The sequence below is a fragment of the Chiloscyllium plagiosum genome, unplaced genomic scaffold (assembly GCF_037043375.1).
Source record: "Chiloscyllium plagiosum isolate Xiang-an unplaced genomic scaffold, Cpla_swu_hap1 HiC_scaffold_13, whole genome shotgun sequence".
NCBI lineage: Eukaryota > Metazoa > Chordata > Chondrichthyes > Orectolobiformes > Hemiscylliidae > Chiloscyllium > Chiloscyllium plagiosum.
Genome location: NW_028270151.1, coordinates 86,652,615 through 86,675,963, shown reverse-complemented (window position 1 = coordinate 86,675,963; position 23,349 = coordinate 86,652,615). Strand labels below are relative to the sequence as shown.

The window sequence follows — 23,349 nt, the reverse complement described above, 5'->3', positions numbered from 1 at the left end:
CCCAAACAGTGCAAACTGTCGTACCATCTGGACCCCAAACATCAGGCTGAGGATTGTTGAAGCCCAGCCATGCTCCCTGATTAAACCAAACTAACTTCAAATGGGTATTTTCCTGGAATGCATATTACTCACATTGGCCAGTTCTTCAGTCTTGTTGGTATGGAGTCATGGTGGAAACAGGGGTTCAGTTGGTGAAAACTTGGCTTTCAGACTCCAGAAACATGAGCACAAAAACCTAGGTTCCAGTGCAGTGCTGAGGGACTGCTGCACTGTCAGACACTTATCTTTCAGGTGAGATATTAAACCAACGTCTCTTCTGCCTTCCCAAGTAGACAAAGACCCCATGGCACTATTCTAAAAAAGACCCAGGGAGTTAATGACAGTGTTGTGGGCAATATTTATCCTTCAATTAGCATTATACAAAAAAAAATTAAATATCATTTATCACATTTTGGGCGCTTACTGTTTGCAACTTGGTGTTGCATTTTTTAAAATTACATAATGACTACACTTTAAATATATTTCACTGGCTGTACAGTGATTTGGAGATAGCTAGTTGTCACTTAAGGCATTATGTAATGCACATCTTTCTTTTTAGTGGCACAGCCACTGATCACAAATCTGGTCTCCAACCTCTTGAAAACTTTAGACTCAAGATCTCCTATACATATGACTTGTCAACCCTGAACAGGCTACCAGACTGAGGAAGATTCATTGCAGATCATTCCTTCAAGCTGAAAAGTGCATTAAACTGAAAGAAAAATCAATGTGTCACAGAATTGGAATCCTGTGACCAATACAAAGGACAACTTCACAACTCAGATTATCCAATACTTCCCACTCACAATGGAATTACTAAATCAAACGCTGCCAGTTCTCAATAACAAGAAAATAGTTTTGGTTTGTCAATTTAATTTCCAAAGTCCAAGCAATAGTTGGCAGAGGAAGTTAAAGATTGATTTCACTTTAGCTGATAGAATGGATACACATGGCCTTATTTGTACTGTGTGTGGCTCTGGGTTATCCTGAGGTGTAGGAGGTGGTAAGAGTGCCCTGCTGGGTACCTCCACTGCAACACTGTGGTCCAACATGGAGACACTCGTGTTGCGATGCCAGCACACGTGCATTGTGGTGTTGGCACGGTGGTGGGTCTGCTTTTCCAACGAACTGTGGGAGGAGTGAGTATCGTCTTCAGATTCCTGCTCCAGTGACACTTCGTCTGAAGATCCTGGGAATATTAGGATAAATGCATAAAGAAGAATAACTATCTGACTAGTAGGCTTCAAAAAACCATACAGGAATTGCTGTCAAGGTATCATTGGTTAGCAGAATGAAAATGAAACAATGATCACTGCCAAGTCTGAAATTGTAATGACTTCCCAATACAAAAGACTTTAGCTGACATCATCATTAGTTTAAAAAAAAACCAACAAACTAGGCATTCCATTGCCACAATCAGGTCCATTGAAGAACTGGGTTCTTAATCCTTATTGAAGAATTCACGGGGAGTCGCAGATCACATCAGTTCAATAACATTACTCAGAAGTGAAAGCTTAGATCTCTAAATGGAAAATATACTGGGAATTCAGCTTTTGTTGGACACCTTTACAGTCACTGATCATACACAAGGATTTTGATACTTCAGGACACATAGAAGTTGAATCACTTAGCTGGGTACCACAATAACATGTCTGAAGACGGAGCTACAGAATATTTCCTCCCTTTCACTAAAAGCAAATCATTATATTATGCTTCACTATCACTTTGCAATAGCCAGGCATGAAACCAGAAATGTAAAGTAGGGATGAAGAAAAATGGAGCAAGTTACATGGATGTTACTGATGGATGTGATTCATTTCCCAGGTAAATACTGGATATCGGATAGAACTGAATTATGAACAGAATTAAATACCGGTTCCTCCGTTCCTGTACCCACTGTTGATGGTATATTAAGAATAAAGTCAATCCATAATCATTTTTACTAATTAACTTACGGTTTGAACAATCAGAGATGTTGCTTTCCAGCATTGTGTCTCTCTTCTCATTTGATTTCTTCACCACCTCAATGGCCATGGTCAAGTCCTCAATCCATTTCCCCATCTCCACGCGCGAGCTGAGAAAGAGGATAACAAACGGGCGAGATATAAGCACAGGACTTCCTACACAATTGGAATCACTTCAAAATCTGTAAGCCAGTAAGCAGTTGCTGCCAATACACTGCTGTGCCAAGGGACTCCTGTTACTGAGTGCCAATTTTTGTCTCTTACTTTTCTTCCTCTGAACTCTCTAGATCATACATCTACAGCTGAAAAGATGCCCATATTTCAGCGAGTTGTGCTCTGTAACAAACAGCGAGCAATTGACTGTGGGGTGCAGTATCTGTACCTAGCAACTTCCCATCTTGAGTATTAATCTGAAAACACGGCAATCATACAGCACAGAGGAGGCTACTCAGCCCATTGAAACAAATTCTTTACCAAACAATCCAAACAGTCCTGGTGCCCTGCAACTTTATTTTCCTCAAATGCCCATTCAATTTTCTCTTGAAATCATTAAATATCTTGACTTCATGGGATATGACTTCATTATTGATCACTGAGTTTAAAAAAAAGCCCTCTTTTCTCCATTGTGTTTCTTCCTAAATTCTTAAAATTAGCATCTCCTCATCCTTGGACCACGAGAACAGTGTTTGTCTCCCTGATGTAAGGTTTTTAGAATTTTGGATACCTTTATCAATTTTCCTAACTCTCCTTTGTCCCAATGAGAACACAGTCAGCTTCTCCAAAGTAACACTGTAGCTAAAATTCCTCAAACCCTGAGCTGTTCTGGCATGTCAAGGATGCTCGCTTCATTTCTAAGGTTATGACTGCAGATGATGGCAATACTGGACAGATCAGATCATTGCGAGTGAAAAGTTCTGAAGGACGATCATTGGACCTGAAACACTAATGCTGCTTTCTTTTTCCACAGATACTGCCAGATCTCCTGAGTTTCTCCAGTAATTGCCGTTTTTGTCTCAGAGTGAGATATGACTTGATAGACCTTTTTTTTGTTGTCATGGAGGTCAGTCACTGAAAATATTCAAAGGAGGCTGCCAATGTACATTTAACAAAAGATCAATAGCCTTCATGACACAAAAGGAAAAAAAATCATGAACTTCCAACACTATCTTTACAGGCATAAAAATCACAGTGAAGGGTCATCCCTATCTAAAGCTCAGTATTCAACTTGCACTAATGTAATCAATTTCCCTATCTGCAAACTTCTGTGCGTTCATCGATATTATTTTCTTCATATATCACTTCACAATAGCTTGTAACAAGCTGCTAACATAGCTCATTGGACAACTTAAACCTGATCCCCTAAACTAATGTCACAACAGCCTTGTAGGATGTCTTCCTCAGTGATAACTGCAATTTCCAGCTTCTGAAGAATTCATCTACCTCCTGCAAACTTTAACTATAATTCCTCAGGACATCAACCCAACCCTGCTTTTGGGAACCGCAATTATGAGCTTTTATCGATGTCATCTCACTGAATGAACTGGTTTCTGCATTCTTTCCCACCCTCTCTCTCTGGATTATCAAACTCAAGTCAGCAAACTGTAGTGATTGTAACAAGGTCAGCCAAGTGGTCCTCAGAGAATGAGTTCCCTGATTGGGGCTGTTAACCTGGGGGGGGGGGGGGGGGGGGAAGGGGAGTAAACCTGATTCCTGAACTGGCTGAATTATTTAGCCAGTTTTTGTTAACTGGTATTCCTTTTTTATTGAGGGCTGATTTCTAAACTGCCTGATTTATACAGACAATGTGTGTTTAGGTGTAACTCAGTTCTTATTAGTGAACAGTTATTTCACTGATTGGTTACAGCCTGTGTGTTACTCTTTCACTTTGAGAAAAGGACTTGCTGATTTTGTGGCAGGGCTCAGCCCTTGCACTCTTTTGTTTGGCATGTGCTTTCACTTTTTTGGTGTTTGGAATGAGCCCTTGTGAGAAAATACATCCTTCCAGATGAGCTGCTCCTGTGGGTAGGCCTGGTCCTAGGACTAGGCCTCTGTAAAGACTGAACACCTGTACATGTGCTGGGAGGTGGGCACTTGCTACATCCTGGAGTTTGGGAGTAGACCTCACATTCGGGAGTGGACCAAACCCCTGTGAGTTAACTGCACCTTTACAATGTACCGTGTTCCTGTGAGTGGGCCTGGTTGTCTATGGATGGGCCAGGACTCTCTGGAGAATGAACACCTGTATGCTGTGGGGAGTGCGTTTGCTGCCTTCAGGAGTGGACTCTGCCCTCAGTTGTGGACTCTGTTTTTAGCAATGGACTCTATTTCTGACACGCACTTAGTATACTGGAGTGCACTCTGTTCCTGGGAATGGACTCTACATTTTGAAGAGAACTGTTTATTGTAATGAACTCTGTACTAGAAGGGAGTCTGTTTGTTGATAACTGACTCTGTCTTGTTGCTTGTCGGTTTTATCACGTGCACGGTCTTGTGTCCCCCTGGGTCTGGCAGGCCTTACTGTGAGCGGAGAGGTTCATAGGTCATCCTGAAAGCTGTCGCCCCAAGAGCCGGAGGGTGGGTAGGTTGCCCCGAAAGCCGGAGGATAGGTAGGCCCCGATGCCAGTCACCCCATTAGCTGCATGGTGGTAGGCCGTTCTGAGCGCTGTCCTCCTGAGAAGGGGTAATCGGGACAGGCTGTCCTAGAGGTGGTTGAAGGGTGTGTCAGAGCAGCGTAGAGCCAGAAGGTGTGTAGGGGCAAGCTGAGATCCGGAGTGCTTGTGGGTTGCCCTGCATGCCGTCGGCACAAGGAAGGGGAAGGGCTGTCCTAGAGTTGGCCAAAAGGTGTGTCAGGGCAGTCCACAGGCCAGATGGCGTGTTGGGGTGGGTGAGAGCCAGCTGGTATGTAGGTGCCAACCGAGAGCCAGAAGTCTCTGTATACAGCTGTTAATGTAAACTGTATTGTTTAATAAAATAAAAAAAACAGGATATTTAGAATCTCCTCTGTTTAGGGGACTGACTCTGTACTGACTGGGTCACAATGTGTTACTGCTACTGTTGGTTGCTGCTTTTTTTTTGGGAGAACCTGATTCCTAAACTGGATAGTTTACAAAGCCAGTTTTGTTAACTGGTATTTCTTTTTTGATGACTGATTTCTATAATGCCTGATTTACATAGTCAATGTATTTCAGGTGTAACTCCATTCTCATTGTTTCACTGGTTGGTTATAGCCTGTGTTACTCTTTTCTCCTTTACTCTGAGAAAAGGACTGTGTTGAGTGTGTGTGTGTCAGGTCTTAGCCCTTGCACTCTGGTTTTCTTTATTTTTCGTATGTGTTTTCATTTTTTTTTGGTGTATGGACTTAGCCCGTGAGAAAATGGACTTTTCCAGATGAGCTCTTTCTGTGGATAGGCCTGGCCCTTGTCAGTGGACTAGGCTCTCTAAAGACAACACCCGTATGTGCGTCATGGGAGGTGAGCATTTTACCGTGTCCTGGAGTTTGGGAGTGAACTCTGTTTTTGGTAATTGATTCTGTCTTGTGTGTCCCTGGGTCTGGCAAGCCTCACTATGAGCTAGGAGGCGCATAGGTTGTCCCGAATGCTGTCACCCCGAGAGCTGGAGGGCAGATAGGCCGCCCCGAAAGTGGGTAGCCTGTTCTGGGCGCTGTCATCCTGAGAAGGGATAATCAGGATGGGCTGTCCTAGAGGTGGCCAGAAGGTGTATCGGAGTGGCCGAGAGCCAGAAGATATGTAAGGACAGGCTGAGAGCCAGAAGGCTTGTGGCCTTCCCTGTGTGCCGTCATCCCAGTGAGAGGGACAGGCTGCCTGAGAGGTATCCGGAAGGTGGGTCAGGGCAATCCACACGCCGGATGGCATGTCAAGGTAGACGAGAGCCAGATGGTACATAGGGGTAGACAGAGCCGGAAGACGTGTAGGCTGTCCTCAGCGTTGTCACCCCGGAAGGTACCAGGCGGGCAGTCCTACAGGTGGCTGGAAGGTGCAAAGGGCGGGGATGGGGTGGGGTGGGGTGGGGTGGGATTGGGGAAACAGGACAGGCTGTCCTCAGTGGCTGGAAGAGGCATGGTGCAGACCAAGAGCCGGAAGGGGTGTAAGGGCAGGCTCCCTTAGAATGGCCGGAAGGCGGGAGGGGCAGGGACTTGCTGGGTTTCTGAGGGGTGGGTGGGAAAGAGAGAAGCAGTCATCACAAAGCAGTAACAGTAACAAATACATACAAGACAGGCTGAAATATCTGTATCTATGTAATTCAGGAAGAGCTGTCATATTTTATATAATAATTCAGTTTTTTGGTGCACCATATTTGTCAGTCAAGGAGAATACATTCCCTGATTAACCTGTGGTAATTCGAAAGTCCTGGAGGGACCTCAGCTACCCAGTTTACCAAGATATTTTTCCTTGCACAAAAGGAGAGAATGGTAAATAATTTCCTCCCGTGCACATCCAGGGAAGGCAGGTTCGAGAAGCCCAGGAGAAGAAATACTGGATCTACTCCAATTTCTGCTCCCAAGATTTCTGTCAGCGCATTTGCTACTTTGGTCCAGTATTTGCGGATCTTATGACATGTCCATAAGCAATGTGTGAGAGTGCCCACTTCTATTTTACATTTAGGACACATTGGAGATGCTCCTGCCCTAAATTTTCGCCAATTGTTCTGGTGCTATATGAGTCCTATGGAGTATCTTTAATTGAATAGTTTGGGTTCTATTACAAATTGAGATCTTTCTGGCATTTTCCCAGATGTTGTCCCACATTTCTGAAGGGATTTCCAACCCCAATTCCTGATTCTGTGTTTTAAACAATTGTTCCATGTCTTCCGATACTTCGTTCTGTAATGAGTGATAAAGCGTGCTGACCGAGGGTGGACCCATTGGCCATAGCACTCTTCTTTCCCTATCCGATTTATAAGAGCTATCCAATAATGTGGTGGTCTTCTGTATATAATCTCAAATTTGGAAATATCGAAAAAGGTCTCCATTAGGCAGTCCAAATTTCTGGAGCAGCTGTTCAAAAGAATCATAACCTCCCTAAGCGAGAAATACCCCTGGACCTCCAGGTTTTAAATGTAGCATCTGTGTGCCCCCATTGAAAATCACTTATAGGAGTATAAGGAGCGGTTTTTGTGAATTACCCTCGTCTTGCCGCATTATCTTCCAGGCTTTAATTGTATTTAATACAATATGGTTTTTATAATTGGTTGAGTGTCCATTTTATATATATAGATACATCATGCCAGATTTAAACACCTATTCTCTGTTGCGAACATATCACTGGCCCTCAGGTAGAACAACAGCAAGCTCTGTCATCAGCAGCATACATTCCTGAACTGAAAAACTTTAATTTTTCAACTAATCAAACACATCAAAACAGTTTGCAACTGAATGAGTCACTTTTGATCGATTTTGTTCTAGAAGGACAGGACAATTAATGGTAGGGTCCTGGGTAGTGTTGTAAAACAGAGAAATCCAGGGGTTCATTCTTTGAAATCTGCGTCAGACGTAGAGGGGTTGGGTGGTTAAGAAGGCATTTAACATGCCTGCCTTCATTGCTCAAACCACTGAGTACAGGAGTTGGGACGTCATGTTGACGTTGTACAGGATGTTAGTGAGGCCTCTTCTGCAGTACTATGTCCAGTTCCAGGCAGCCTGCTATAGGAAGGATATTGTTAATCTAGAGAGGATTCAGAAGAGATTGAATGGTATGAATAGACGGTTTGTGTTTTAAAAATGGGCTGGATAGGTTGGGATTCTTTCACTGGAGGTTAGAAGGTTGAGGGGGTGAACTTATATAGAGATTTATAAAACAATGAGGGGCAAAGATAAGGTGAATAGACCAACGTCATTTGTGCACATGCACACACACATCTACATATACCACTCACACAGAAAAGCCTACTCTGACTTGGGTATACTTATCTTTTCACGTACACATTATCATACATGTAGACTTACAAGTGTACACCAACAGATAATTACCAAGTTAGTCTCATCAAATCTCTACTCTCTCGAATGCCAACAATAAAATAAGCTACCAACGTCATTCCAATACTTGGTTTATTACTTAAGGAAGCTGAAAATGTGTTGCTGGAAAAGCGCAGCAGGTCAGGCAGCATCCAAGGAACAGGAGAACCGACGTTTCAGGAAGGAGGAAAGTGTATCCAGCAGGCTAAGATAAAAGGTAGGGAGGAGGGACTTGGGGGAGGGGCGTTGGAAATGTGATAGGTGGAGGGAGGTCAAGGTGAGGGTGATAGGCCGGAGTGGGGTGGGGACGGAGAGGTCAGGAAGAAGATTGCAGGTTAGGAAGGCGGTGCTGAGTTTGAGGGATTTGACTGAGACAAGGTGGGGGGAGGGGAAATGAGGAAACTGGAGAAATCTGAGTTCATCCCTTGTGGTTGGAGGGTTCCCAGGCAGAAGGTGAGGCGCTCTTCCTCCAACAGTCGTGTTGCTATGGTCTGGCAATGGAGGAGTCCAAGGACCTGCTTGTCCTTGGTGGAGTGGGAGGGGGAGTTAAAGTGTTGGGCTACGGGGTGGTTGGGTTGGTTGGTCTGGGTGTCCCAGAGGTGTTCTCTGAAATGTTCCGCAAGTAGGCGGCCTGTCTCCCCAATATAGAGGAGGCCACATCGGGTGCAGCGGATGCAATAGATGATGTGTGTGGAGGTGCAGGTGAATTTGTGGCGGATATGGAAGTGTCCCTTGGGGCCTTGGAGGGAAGTAAGGGGGGAGGTGTGGACGCAAGTTTTGCATTTCTTGCGGTTGCAGGGGAAGGTGCCGGGAGTGGAGGTTGGGTTGGTGGGGGGTGTGGACCTGACGAGGGGGTCACGGAGGGAGTGGTCTTTTTGGAACGCTGATAGGGGAGGGGAGGAAATATATCCCTGGTGGTGGGGTCCATTTGGAGGTGGCGGAAATGACGGCGGATGATACGTTGTACATGGAGGTTGGTGGGGTGATAGGTGAGGACCAGTGGGGTTCTGTTCTGGTGGCAGTTGGAGGGGCGGGGGCTCAAGGGCATCTCTTCCACTTCCCGCTCTTCCGCCCTTGAGCCCCGCCCCTCCAACTGCCACCAGGACAGAACCCCACTGGTCCTCACCTACCACCCCACCAACCTCCATGTACAACGTATCATCCGCCGTCATTTCCGCCACCTGCAAACGCACCCCACCACCAGGGATATATTTCCCTCCCCTCCTCTATCAGCGTTCCAAAAAGACCACTCCCTCCGTGACCCCTTCGTCAGGTCCACACCCCACCAACCCAACCTCCACTCCCGGCACCTTCCCCTGCAACCGCAAGAACTGCAAAACTTGCGCCCACACCTCCCCCCTTACTTCCCACCAAGGCCCCAAGGGACACTTCCATATCCGCCACAAATTCACCTGCACCTCCACACACATCAATTGCATCCGCTGCACCCGATGTGGTCTCCTCTATATTGGGGAGACAGGCCACCTACTTGCGGAAGGTTTCAGAGAACACCTCTGGGACACCCGCACCAACCAACCCAACCACCCCGTAGCCCAACACTAACTCCCCCCCCCCACTCCCACTCCACCAAGGACATGCAGGTCCTTGGACTCCTCCATCGCCAGACCATGGCAACATGACGGTTGGAGGAAGAGCACCTCATCTTCTGCCTGGGAACCCTCCAACCACAAGGGATGAACTCAGATTTCTCCAGTTTCCTCATTTCCCCTCCTCCCACCTTGTCTCAGTCAAATCCCTCAAACTCAGCACCACCTTCCTAACCTGCAATCTTCTTCCTGACCTCTCCGCCCCCACCCCACTCTGGCCCATCACCCTCACCTTGACCTCCCTCCACCTATCCCATTTCCAACGCCCCTCCCCCAAGTCCCTCCTCCCTACCTTTATCTTAGCCTGCTGGATACACTTTCCTCATTCCTGAAGAAGGGCTTGTGCCCGAAACGTCGATTCTCCTGTTCCTTGGATGCTGCCTCACCTGCTGCGCTTTTCCAGCAACACATTTTCAGCTCTGATCTCCAGCATCTGCAGCACTCACTTTCTCCTTATTACTTAAGGAAGGCAACTTTGTGGGACCCTCAAACCCTCTCAAAAGGTGACAGTTGGGTGGTTACGCATCGACTCAGGAAGTAACAGATAGCTGTCCATCCCTTAATCACTTCCCTCTGAGCAGTTTTCATGCATCGCATGAGCTGTACCCTGACACATCTTTCTACCAGGACAAGAAACTGAAGGTAACCATTGAAAATAGGATGATTAAAACGTCCACACACTTTTAAGCATAAGTGAGAAACCTACCTGGCTGCGACAACAACTGTCTTCGGAGCAGAGTATATGGTGAAACAATGTGGAACAGACCACTCATTCTCAGTCTCCTCGACCTACAATAATAAACAGTTATAAACGATGCAGCAACATGGTCAATCATAACCATATTCAGAAAATGCAAATACCTCAAGGTGAACAGATCCAAGATTCACAAGGTAAAGCTTTCAAGACATTTGGTCAATAAAAGATGTGAGAGACAATAAAAAATAAAAGTAAGTCTTTACAAAAAATGCAACGATCGCATTGATTGGGAAGGATACAAAGAAAAGCAAAAAGATACAAAGGAAATGGTAGGCTCAACAGAAAAGGGAAAACAATAAAAATTAAGGGATATCATGGATAAGAGTTTAAGTATTTACAAGTGCATTAACTGAAAGCTGATGGTTGTGAGTAATATAGACCTTCTTAAGACAGATATAGATAAAGATTGTAACTAAAATAAGGAAATGGCAAATTTACTAAATAACAACTTGATAGAGCAGATGACAATAAAATACTTGAGCTATGAGAAAGCAGTAAATCAAGGTGAGAAACTTAATAGATTTAATCTCATTTTAAAAGAAACAGTAATGGAGAAAGTAATGAGGCTTAAGATAGTCAAATCTCCAGTGCTTGGTAGATTCCAATTTATTAATACTCAGCTACAGGGAGAAGCAGATGCAAAATGTTTTTCCAAAATTCTTTTCAGAGCGGTCTCCTGATATTGGACAATTTTGAATGTCGCTATTATTATTTAATACTTCTGAGAAATAAATAGGAAATTCGATACCTATTAATCTAAAGTCTGTTATCAGGAAGCTATTAGAACTGGGCCGGATGGAATTTATCTCCGGATTCTCTGGGAAGCTGGGAGATTGCGGAGTCTCTGGTTTTGATCTTTGTCATCATTGTCTACAGGAATAGTGCCAGAGGACTGGAGGATAGCAAATATTGTCTCCTTGTTCAAGAAGGGGAGTAGAGGCAACCCTGGTAATTATAGACCTGTGAGCTTTACTTCGGTTGTGGGTGAAGGTTTGGAAAGGATTTTAAAAGATAGGATGGAAAATATTCATCCTGGAGTTCAGTTACTAGTACTGTACCTCAAGGATCTGTTTTGAGGCCACTGCTGTTTGTCATTTTTATAAATGACCTGGATGACGGCGTAGAAGAATGGGTTAGTAAATTTGAGGATGACACTAAGGTCGGTGGAGTTGTGGATAGTGCTGAAGGATGTTACAGGTTACAGAGGGACATAGATAAGCTGCAGAGCTGGGCTGAGAGGAGGCAAATGGTGGAAAAGTGTGAAGTGATTCACTTTGGAAGGAGTAACAGGAATACAGAGTACTGGGCTAATGCTAAGATTCTTGGTAGTGTGGAAGGTCTTATGAGGAAAGGCTGAGGGACTTGAGGCTATTTTTGTTAGAGAGAAGGAGGTTGAGAGGTAACTTAATAGAGGCATACAAGATGATCAGAGGATTAGATAGGGTGCCCAGTAAGAGCCTTTTTCCTCAGATGGTGATGGCTAGCATGAGGGGACATAGCTTTAAATTGAGGGCTGATAGATTATTAGAGGTAGATTAGATTAGATTACATTAGATTACATTACAGTGTGGAAACAGGCCCTTTGGCCCAACAAGTCCACACCGACCCGCCGAAGCGCAACCCACCCATACCCCTACATTTACCCCTAACCTAACCCTACGGGCAATTTAGCATGGCCAATTCACCTGACCTGCACATCTTTGGACTGTGGGAGGAAACCGGAGGAAACCCACGCAGACACGGGGAGAACGTGCAAACTCCACACAGTCAGTCGCCTGAGGTAGGTTCTTTACTCAGAGTAATAAGGGAGTGGAACACTCTGCCTGCAACAGTAGTGGACTCGCCAACATTAAGGGTATTTAAGTGGCCATTGGATAAACATATGGATGAAAATGAAATAGTGTACGTTAGATGGGCTCCAGATTGGTTTCACAGATCGGTGCAACATCGAGGGCTGAAGGGCCTGTACTGCAATGTAATGTGTTACGTTCTATGATTACTCGGGTAAAATGAGGGGATACTTGGACAAACAGATCCTCATCTGAGAGAAGCAACATGATCTAGTAAAGGGTACATCATGTTCAACAAATAGAGTTGAATATTTTGAGGTCATTAATGAGGTGGGTAAACAGGGTTTCTATCAATGTTATTTATTTGGACCTCCAGAAGGCATTCAATAAAGTTTCACACATTCAGTGCTGTTAGTAAAAGCTTTCAGAATTGGAAGCAACCTACTGGTATGGGTAGGTAATTAGTTAGGAAGTAGGAGGCAGAATAAGGGTGCTCAGTGTGTACATTAGTTGCCAGGTTGTGACTTGTGATATTAGTCTTGATGCTGGTAGAGTCATCACAGAACATCTCATTCTCAGAGAAAAAAAAATCTAAAGGGCTTGAAAGAGATTATTATTTTGGGGGTGCTAAAATGCACAGACAACAAAAGATGACCAATGTAGAGAAGTGATAAATAACACTAATATGTGTCAGATTGTATTAACACAATCATTCGGTAAAAATCAAAGGACACTGTTTTGATGCTGTCCAGGTTGCTAGTCAGACTCTGACCTCTGGCAATGGTGACTCTGGAAAAGGTCCAAAAGACCACTATAAGAACGTTACCGTCCTCAAGTGACTGAGAGAGGCTCTGAGGCCTTGGCCTATTCAGTACAGAAATCACTTGATCAAGATAATAAAACAATTAAAGGAATAGAGAATGCCCTTTGATAAATTATCCCAATTTAACAGATTGGGGACACTTGTTTAAAGCATACAAACTTAGTATAAGACTGGCTTTCGGGTACTGCATCTTCGAGCCAGAAATCCTCGAGCTCTACAGTTCAGTAAAAGGCCTTTCAGCCCGTTATTTTTGACCAGCACAGAATCAATCACTTCACTATTCCAATCCCATTTTCCAGCACTTGGCCTACTGCTTTGTATGCCTTGGCATCACAAATGTATATCTAAATATGTTAGGGGGAATTTCTGCCTCTTCCACCCTTACTGGCGGCGAGTTCTAGATTCCCACCACACTCTGGGCGAGGAAAAGAATTTCCTCATCTTCCTTAAATCTCCTCCCCCTCACCTTGAATCCACACCCCCTGGTCACCTGCCCCTCCACCAGGAGAAAAACCTCCTTTGTATCTGCACCATAATTTTACATATCTCAATCACAACCCTGATTCAGTCTCCCCTTCAGACTCTGCAATACAGCAATGGCTGGTGTAGTAGGTGCAGACTCTCTGCATTATCTTCAAGAAAACTCTTGGAAGTATCATGCCATGATACTTCTGATTTAAGCTGAAAAATGTGTTGCTGGAAAAGCGCAGCAGGTCAGGCAGCATCCAAGCAGCAGGAGAATCGACGTTTCGGGCATGAGTCCTTCTTCAGGAATTCCTGAAGAAGGGCTCATGCCCGAAACGTCGATTCTCCTGCTGCTTGGATGCTGCCTGACCTGCTGCGCTTTTCCAGCAACACATTTTCAGCTCTGATCTCCAGCATCTGCAGTCCTCACTTTCTCCTACTTCTGATTTAAGTCATTTTACAAGCTCTGGCAAAATGAACATCAATTCAGTAGCTTATAGACAAGATGAAGAAGACTGGTATTAATTTAGTTAGCTCAGGAAACTAGCATCGGAGAAAACTAAAATCAACACTGAGCCATGGCAGACACCAGTGAAGAAGATTGAGAGCATCTTATTGCTCGATTCCAGTTCAGTTGAGTGACAGGTCAAACATAAATAAAGGAGGCAAATAGAGAAACCAAGTGGAAAGATTTGGAGCAATACAACAGAGTAATTAGCAAAACTACCAACATGGCAGGAAAGCTGCAGCAAAGACAGGTCTAAAAATATACTTATATCTCTCACAAGACATTGAAGGAGTTTCTAAATCTGCCATAATTGCACAATAATCCTAAGTACAAACAAAATTTACAGTAAGCCGACAGCTGCTGTGCTAAGAAGGGGAATCCCATTCTCACTGAACATACTCACCGGGGGTTCCAGCACGATTAGCTGCAGAGATGCAAATACAAAGGAAGAAAACAGACAGACAGCATGAGGAGATTACTGCACAATGGAGCCCTGCCAACGAAAGCTGACATTCTCAGTCAGCTAAACATTCACGTATGCTGCTGACGGCAGTGAGTTTTGCTGAATATGGTTTCTAGAATTACACCAAGTATATTCCAGGGCTCCAGTTAGTCCACTGGAGCATGTGCCAATCTTTTAAAAAAAAACTATTCTGAGAGTTAGTCCTACTTGCCCATTCTTACATTAAAAAATACACATTCAGGCAGGCTGTGGCATATTTCCAGCACAGGGGAAACTTTGAACAGGACCTTAATGCCTGGGTAGGCCCACATCTCACACTTCATATCCCTGCAAATTTTCTCCTTTGGCTTTCATATAATTTCCCTACTATTAAATCTGTATCCACTGATCTAGCGGACAGTGCAATCAAATGCTATTACTCATGGCACAAGGATAATTTTCCTGATGTTAGATTTGGTTCTTTCCAAGCACTTTATCAGCCATTCAGCCAGGAGAAACACAGAGTCATAGAGATGTACAGCATGGAAACAGACTCGTCGGTCCAAACCGTCCATGCCAACCAGATATCCCAACCTAATCTAGTCCCACCTGCCAGCACCCGGCCCATATCCCTCCAAATCCTTCCCATTCATATACCCATCCAAATGTCTCTTAAATGTTGCAATTGTACCAGCCTCCACCACTTCCTCTGGCAGCTCATTCCATACATGTACCACCCTCTGCGTGAAAAAGTTGCCCCTTAGGTCTCTTTTATATCTTTGCCCTCTCACCCTAAACCTATGCCCTCTAGTTCTGGACTCCCCGAACCCAGGGAAAACACTTTGTATATTTATCCTATCCATGCCCCTCATAATTTTGTAAACCTCTATAAGATCACCCCTCAGCCTCTGACGCTCCAGGGAAAACAGCCCCAGCTTGTTTAGCCTCTCCCTATAGCTCAAATCCTCCAACCCTGGCAACATCCTTGTAAATCTTTTCTGAACCCTTTCAAGTTTCACAACATTTTTCCGATAGGAAAGAGACCAGAATTGCATGCAATATTCCAAACATGGCCTAACCAATGTCCTGTACAGCCACAACATGACCTCCCAACTCCTGTACTCAATACTCTGACCAATAAAGGAAAGCATACCAAACACCTTCTTCACAATCCTACCTACCTGTGACTCCACTTTCAAGGAGTGAACATGCACTCCAAGGTCTCTTTGTTCAGCAACACTCCCTAGAACCTTACCATTAAGTGTATAAGTCCTGCTAAGATTTGCTTATTCATGACATAAACAGGAAGAATTTTTGTATAAGTGTCAGTATTAGATCTCCTTTGTCCCCCTTTTAACATCCTCTGTAAAACCATTGCTGCTGGAATTGGACACAATCCTCCAACTCTTTCCTTGGACAAAGTTAAAAATCACATGACACCAGGTTATAGTCCAACAGGTTTATTTGTAAGTACAAGCTTTTGGAGCGGTGCTAGTTGAGTAGGATCATAGGACACAGAACTTAGAGCAAAAGATCATAGTAACATGCACTGATGTGATATATTGAACAAACCTATTAAATCTTTCATCTTTTAGAATGGGGTTCTGGGATTTACATATCAATGAATCGAAATCTGCAACCCATTCTAAAAAATGTAAGACCTAACAGAAATCTAGGTTTGTTCAATATATCACAATATCACATCAGTGCATGACACAATGATCTTTTGCTATAAATTCTGTGTCCTATGATCCTGCCCCACTAGCTACCTGACGAAGGAACAGTGCTCTGAAAGCTTGTACTTCCAAATAAACCTGTTGGACTATAACCTGGTGTGTGATTTTTAATTTGTCTACCCCTGTCCAATACCGGCTCCTCCACATCTTTCCTTGGAGACAGAGAGTAAACCGGCTCTTGCCCCATTTACGAGACATCAAAGAAACAGTGGCCACGGCTCAGATGCCCAGTGTCCACAAGGTGTGGTTTTCAGCTGGACATTGCTGACTGTGCTACAAAGTACTGTACACAGGAAGTTACCATGATCAGTAAAAGCAGAGGGATAGAGTCTTCAGCTGGGTGGCACAAGTTGCCAGTGGGTGGAAATGTCTTCAGCGGTTACCCTGAATTTTATTCATAAATGGACAAACCAGCATGCGGTGGTCTCCTGAGGGGCTTATTGAAAACATAACACTGCAGCCTTTCTGCAGTGATTCGCCACTTAACAAGAGTGCAAAACTTTCTCAAAACAGGTTAGCTGCCGTTAGTCCATTTTCATTATTCTCCTTCCATCATTGCTAGTCTTATCTTTCCCTCTCACCCCATTACCTTCCATTGCACTAGTTGTCTCTCCATTGCCTCCAACCTCACACTGTTTCAGATTTTACATTTCTGACCCTGATTAACCCATCACTACGATGTGTAATCCTTATTAATACTGTGTCCTTCTCTAGAACTGATTCCCTAAGGGTGAGATGCTATTTTCTAATTATCCATCACTTGATTCTGATTCCACTCACTGCTCTCAGTAACTGGAAGGCTGGAGTTATCAGGAGAGGCTGGGACTCTTATTCCTTGGAGTGGAGGAGTCGAGCAGTGAACTTACAGAGCTTTGTAAAATCATGTAGGGCATCACCCAGGTCTTTTCCCAAGGTAAGGGAATCCAAAACTGGAGGGTCTAGGTTTAAAGTGAGGGAAAGATTTCAAAGGGACCTGAGCAGCAGCTTATTCCACACAGTGCATGTATGGAATGAGTTTAGATTAGATTAGATTGCATAGTGTGGAAACAGGCCCTTCGGCCCAACAAGGCCGCACCGACCCTCTGAAGAGTAACCCACCCAGACCCATTTCCCTCCGGCTAATGCACCTAACACTATGGGCAATTTAACATGGTCAATTCACCTGACCTGCATATCTTTGGACTTGTGGGAGGAAATCGGAGCACCCGGAGGAAACCCACGCAGACACGGGGAGAATGTGCAAACTCCACACAGTCACCCAAGGCTGGAATCGAACCTGGGGCCCTGGTGCTATGAGGCAGCAGTGCTAACCACTGAGCCACCGTGCCGCCCCAATCTATCCTGTATATACCTGACATGTGCTTCCTTCATTTTCTGCAAGAGTACAGCTACATCATAAAATATGAACAGAAGGTGCCACAGAACGGGTATAGCAGTATGTTGGGGGTGGGGGGGCGCAGGGAGAGAGAGGGGGGGGAGGGGGGGGGGAGGGAGAGAGAGAGAGAGTGTGCGCGCGCATGGGGGGAGAGTGTGAGGGGGAAGAGGATGTGGAGGGGGGAGGAGGGCAGGAAGAGGGGTAGAGGGAGGGAGAGAAGGGAGAGATAACACTTCTAGTCTGGAATGATTCTTCTTCAGAAGTAGAAAACAACGGGTTCTAATGTGTAGACCAAGGTGGACAGGAGAAAGTAGAACAGAAGGGAAGGAGAGGAGAAGGTGAGAGCGAGATTACAGATCATCAGTGCCACAGAGCAAAAGATAAAGAACAGTTCTGAAGAAGAGTTCTACCAGGTTGGAAACATTAATTGTTTCTCTCTCTGCAAATGTTGCCAGACCTGCTGAGTTTCTCCAGTTTCCGAGTTCAGTTCTCCAGCGTCTGCTGTGTATTGCTTTAGTTTTACATTCTGAAGCATTATGATAACATTAAGGGACAGTAAGGTGAGGGTATGCATTGCTCGCAGTTCCAATAAACTCTCGTCATTGTAACTCCACTGTCATTTTCTCTCTACCAACCAATCCCATGCTGGTCCCACCCAGCCCCACCACACTTCTGACAATTATTTTATTGTTCGTTTGCCTAAGAAGACTACTCTGCACTCCCTTTTATATTAGCAGCCAATGTACTTTCATCCTGTGGTTTCCCTGCCATTGTCTCCTTTTCACTTCTTTTTTGTACTTTTAATATTCAGCCTGGCCTCCCTTGTATTATCAAATTACTATCTGGCCCAAGGCACCCTTCGCCCTTGGATTCCAGGGGCTCTGGTTTCAATTGCTTGCCAGTTACCCCTTCTGGAAATGTTCCTAAACTGTAGTCAAATGATCACTTATTTAAAGGTCATTTCTGAAATCTCATTGCTACAGTCATATAAATAAGGGCCAGGGTGTCAGGAAGTTGCACAGTGGTAGTGTCCTTACCTCTGAGCCAAGAGACCTGGGTTCAGGTCCCACCTGAGCAGAAAAAAAAGTTATATTCTCTGAACTGTTTACGATATAGACCAAGGCACGTGTGCTGAAGTCAAGTATATGTAAAGATGCGAATACAACAGAACAACTTAATGTACCAGGACTAATAACCTTGGTACACAGAGATGTTAAGAGTACATTTTGGGCATTTTTGTTGAAGTGCTCAAACAGCCACAAGGAAGACGTGCAGCCAGAACTTATGCGTCACTCCTATATTTAGAACTCCTCCTCTCTCTCTCTCTCTCCCTCCCTCTCAATCAGAAAAAGCCAGTCACCTTTCCATGCCAGGCTCTAAGCTCTTGTCTACAGTTAAAATCTTTCTTGTCTCTCTCTCTCTAGCAATAATATTATGGTGAGTTTCCTTTCACTTTGCCACTTACTAACAAAACTGAGTGTTTGACACACTTTCCATTATCCATCATCTTGGTCTCGCCTCTGAAAGGCATTTCCAAGGTGGCACAATTGTAGATCTTTGTCGACTTAGTCTATTGCCCTCTCTGCAAGTGCTGATTATTAAAAGACATGCTCAGGGTCACCTGATCCTTATTTCCTGATTTTAATTCAGCCAACATTGATGGTGCCTTGCATTGTGAAACACTGTAACCAAGCTAGATTTCTCAATACAATCGATACATAAGGCAAGACAGTTAAAATCCCCATGGACATAAAAAGCAGGTTAAAAAGGATTGTCGGGTTCTGTGCACAACTTGTAGCAGCTCCTCTTGTAAGAGTTTCTTTTGCATTCTAGGTAGTACACTGTTTCCCAAATACTTCTATTATCCTTGTAACAAAACTGCTGAACAAGAAAATAATCAGCACAGATTAATCAAAGCCAGTCCATCGAATAAAATCACTGCCAGGCTTTCGCTCTGTATACTTACTATCATTCCACATAGAGGAAGCTGCCCATGTACTTTAAACTGGTTGCTGGCCGTCACTCCTTTGCTCGTGTACAACAGCATGTCAGAGAACTAGGAGAGATGACAAACGTAGTGATTTAGAAAAACTGGCTGATTTAGAAAAATAAAAATCGAACTATGCAACTCCATCCAACTGAGTCATGTTAAATGGAATAAAGCACTTGGGAGTGTAATATCAAGCAGTCATTAAACACATTTGTGACAGTATTGTGCCTTTAAGAGAGATGTGTTTTGTCCTGTTTTTCTTGCAGAGTGGTGTGGCCACAGTGCCGCTGGGATGTCTCCATCAGACAGGCAGCTGAAAACAGCCTGAGTTCTCCTTGGCTGTTTCTTTGTTTTAAAATGAGACAAAGGAATCATGTGCAGGTAGGGTCAGGTTTCACTCACACCCAGAAAGGTTTTTAGTTTTGCTTCCAGATAATGAGAATGCGTCTGCTAACTGCTGAGCTAACAGCTTAAGTTCCCAATTGCTAGACTGAAGTCTTAAGACGTGGGGCTTCCTCTTAAAAATCATAAGGGACAGATTGTTTCTTTCTTCTGGACTGGAGAGGGACTGCATGTGAGAACTATGACTGTTTTGTTGAATTGCATTTTTACCAAAGGGCGTGTTTATGTGATTCAGCCAAATTGGAACAGTTGATGATTGGCATTAATGAACATATTATCTTGTTAAGTATTTCAATAGAGTTAAAGTTATGCAAGTTCTTCTTTTTGGTCATATTTTAACTTTGTTGCAAGAATAAATTGTGTTTGATTAAAGCCTAGTTATGGACCAATCAAATGAAGGCCTCAGCTGGAACGTTTGCCTCAGTTTTAGGCACCGCATTTCCAGGAGGATGCCAAGGCCTTGGGGAAGGTATGACAGAAATTACCCAGAATGGCGGGAACGAGGGTCTGGAATTATGTGGAAAAACTGGGATTTTTCTCCTTACAGCAGGTGTTCGATGGAGGTAGTTAAACTCCTGGACAATTCCGAAGGAAAAACTACTGTATGTGCAGTGACACAGAGTCAATAGCCAGAGGATAAAGATTTAGGGTGTGTCAAAAGCAACAGATGGAAATGTCTTTTACACAGTAAATTATCAGCATGGAATGTGGTGTCTGAAGGGGAGGCGGAATCATAGCTTTCAAAAATGAATCTGAGAAATGTACAAGTTTCATGAAAGAGAAGGAGAATGAAGATAATTGGATAGTTTTCTGGAGGAACCAAACCTGATGGGATGAACAACCTCCTTCAATACAGTATTAATCAATGCTTATATGTAATGGGAATATTCAATGCAATCTAAATACAGCATCTAGCTCAACCCCCGTACCAAACCTGATCATGTCAAAGTAGAGTATCCCAACAAGTTAAAAGTACACCATTCAACCAGAAACATGCAATAAAATATGGCTACCTTCATACATGGGAGAATAAATGATGCTGAGGAAACAGTACACAGACAAGGAGAGTTCACGTCCATAGGAAAAAAAACCATCATGATATACCATGACTGAATGAACAACTTCGCTGAATTCTGAGGTACAAAAGATCAGAAGAACTAGGAGCAAGAGTAGGCCGTCTGGCCCTTCAAGCCTGCTTTGCCATTCAATAAGATCATGGCTGATCTTTTCGTGGACTCAGTTCCACTTACCCATGCTTTCACCTTATCCCTTAATTCATTTATTTTTCAAAAAAAAAAACTACCTTAGCTCTCAATTCAGTCCTAAATCAGCTCCCTCCAATTTCGAGGCTATGCCCTCTTATCTTCGCTTCAACAGCCAGTGGGAACATCTCTCTACTTCTAACTTATCCATTCCCTTCATAATTTTATATGTTTCTCAAGACTGCCCCCTCATTCTTCTAAATTCCAATGAATATAATCCCAGTCTACTAGTCTCTCCTCATAAGCCAACCCCCTCCACTCCAGAATCAACCTAGTGAACCTCCTCTAGAGCCAGCACATCCTTTCACAAGTAAGGAGACCAAACCAGCACACAGTGCTTCAGGTGTGGCCTCACCAACACCTTGTACAGCTGCAACATAACCTCTCTGCTTTTAAACTCAATCCATTTAGCAATGAAGGACAAAATTCCATTTGCCTTCCTAATTGCTTGTTGTACCTGTAGATTAACCTGCTGTGATTCATGCACAAGGACACCAAGGTCCCTCTGCATATAAGCATGCTGCAACTTTTTACCATTCAAGTAATAATCCTTTTTACTGTTACTCCTACCAAAATGTATGACTTCACATTTATTAACATTGTATTCCATCTGCCAGACCTTTGCCCACTCACTCAATGTATCTATATTCCTCTGCAAAGTTTCACAGTCCTCTGCCCACTTTGCTTGCCACTCATCTTAGTGTCATGGACAAATTTTGACACTGTAAATGTGGTTCCCCAACTCCAAATCATCTATATAAATTGTAAATAATTGCTGCCCCAATACCGATCCCTGAGGCACATCACTAGTCACTGATTGCCAGTCAGGATAGGACTCATTTATCCCAACTCTTTGCTTCCTGTTAGTCAACCAATCCTCTATCCATGCTAATGCATTACCCCTAATGCCATGCATCCTTATCTGATGCAGCAGCCTCTTGTGTGGCACCTTGTCAAAGGCCTTTTGGAAATCTAGGCACACCAGATCCACTGGGTCCCCATTGTCCACTTTGCTTGAAATGTCTTCATAGAATTCCAAAAGATTTGTCAAGCATGACTTGCCCTTCATGAACCATGCTGTGTCTGTCCAACGGGGCAATTTCTTTTGAGATGCCCTGCTATTTCTTCCTTGATAATAGACTCAAGCATCTTCTGCATCACAGAGGTTAAGCTAACTGGTCTATAATTCCCCATCTTCTGTCTACTTCTCTTTTTAAACTGTGGCATCACATGTGCTGTTTTCCAATCTGCTGGGACTGCCCCAGTGTCCAGCGAATTTTGGAAAATTACTGCCAGCGACCCTGCTATTTCTTCTGCCATCTCTCTTAGAACCCTGGAATGTATTCCATCAGGGCCAACAGACTTATCTATCTTTAGCTTTATTAGCTTGCCCAACACTAGCTCTTCCGTAATAATGATTATTACCGGGTCCTCACATACCTTGATCTCTTTGTCACTTAGTGGCATGTATTAGTGTCCTCTGCTGTGAAGACCGATACAATATACCTGTTCAATACGTCGGCCATTTCATCACATCCTATAACAAAATGCCCCTTCTCATCCTCTAAAGGATCAATGTTTACTTTAGCCGTTCCTTTTCATTTTATATATTTATGGAAACTTTTGCTATCCGTCTTTATGTTCTGTGTAAGTTTTTTTCTCATGCTCTATCTTATTTTTCTTTATAGTTCTTTTTGTGGCTTTCTGTTGACCTCTAAAGTTTTTCCAATCTTCTAGTTTCCTGATGTTTTTGGCCACGTTGTATGCCTTCTCTTTCAATTTGATAGCCTGCCTTATTTCCTTAGACACCCATGGCAGATTACCCCTCTTCTTACAGTCTTTCCTTTTCACTGGAATATACATTTGCTGAGCACTTTGAAAGATTTCTTTGAAAGTGCTCCACTGCTTGTCAACTGTCCCACCATTAAATCTTTGTTTCCAGTCTACTTTAGCTAGGTCCTCCCTCATTCTATTGTCGTCCTCCATGTTCAAACATAGGATCCTGCTACTGGATTTTACTTTCTTCACACTTTCCATGTGTATTCTAAATTCAACCATATTGTCATCACTTCTTCCAAGAGGACCCCTAACTATGAGGTCATCAATTATTCCTGTCTCATTACACAGGACCAGATCTTGGATAGCTTGCTCCCTTGTCGGTTCCATTACATACTGTTCATGAAAACTATCACAGATACACTCGATGAACTCCTCCTCA

General features: G+C 43.8%; 1 protein-coding gene across 9 annotated transcripts in view; it reads right to left on the bottom strand.

Moving 5' to 3' along the window:
• The window catches only part of farp2 (FERM, RhoGEF and pleckstrin domain protein 2), a 184,658-nt gene that overhangs the window by 9,888 nt on the left and 151,421 nt on the right, over positions 1 to 23,349 (bottom strand). For 5 of the 9 annotated variants that reach the window (XM_087993882.1, XM_087993874.1, XM_087993877.1 and 2 more), the window contains 5 exons: positions 19,444 to 19,533; positions 14,328 to 14,348; positions 10,288 to 10,370; positions 1,995 to 2,113; positions 1,065 to 1,228 (listed from right to left, as the gene is read on the bottom strand). In XM_087993882.1, the coding sequence (XP_087850008.1) occupies positions 1,065 to 1,228; positions 1,995 to 2,113; positions 10,288 to 10,370; positions 14,328 to 14,348; positions 19,444 to 19,533 (477 nt within the window). The remainder of the gene's footprint in view (positions 1 to 1,064; positions 1,229 to 1,994; positions 2,114 to 10,287; positions 10,371 to 14,327; positions 14,349 to 19,443; positions 19,534 to 23,349) is intronic. The other 4 variants (XR_015759241.1, XM_087993876.1, XM_087993875.1 and 1 more) reach the window with 2 other exon arrangements.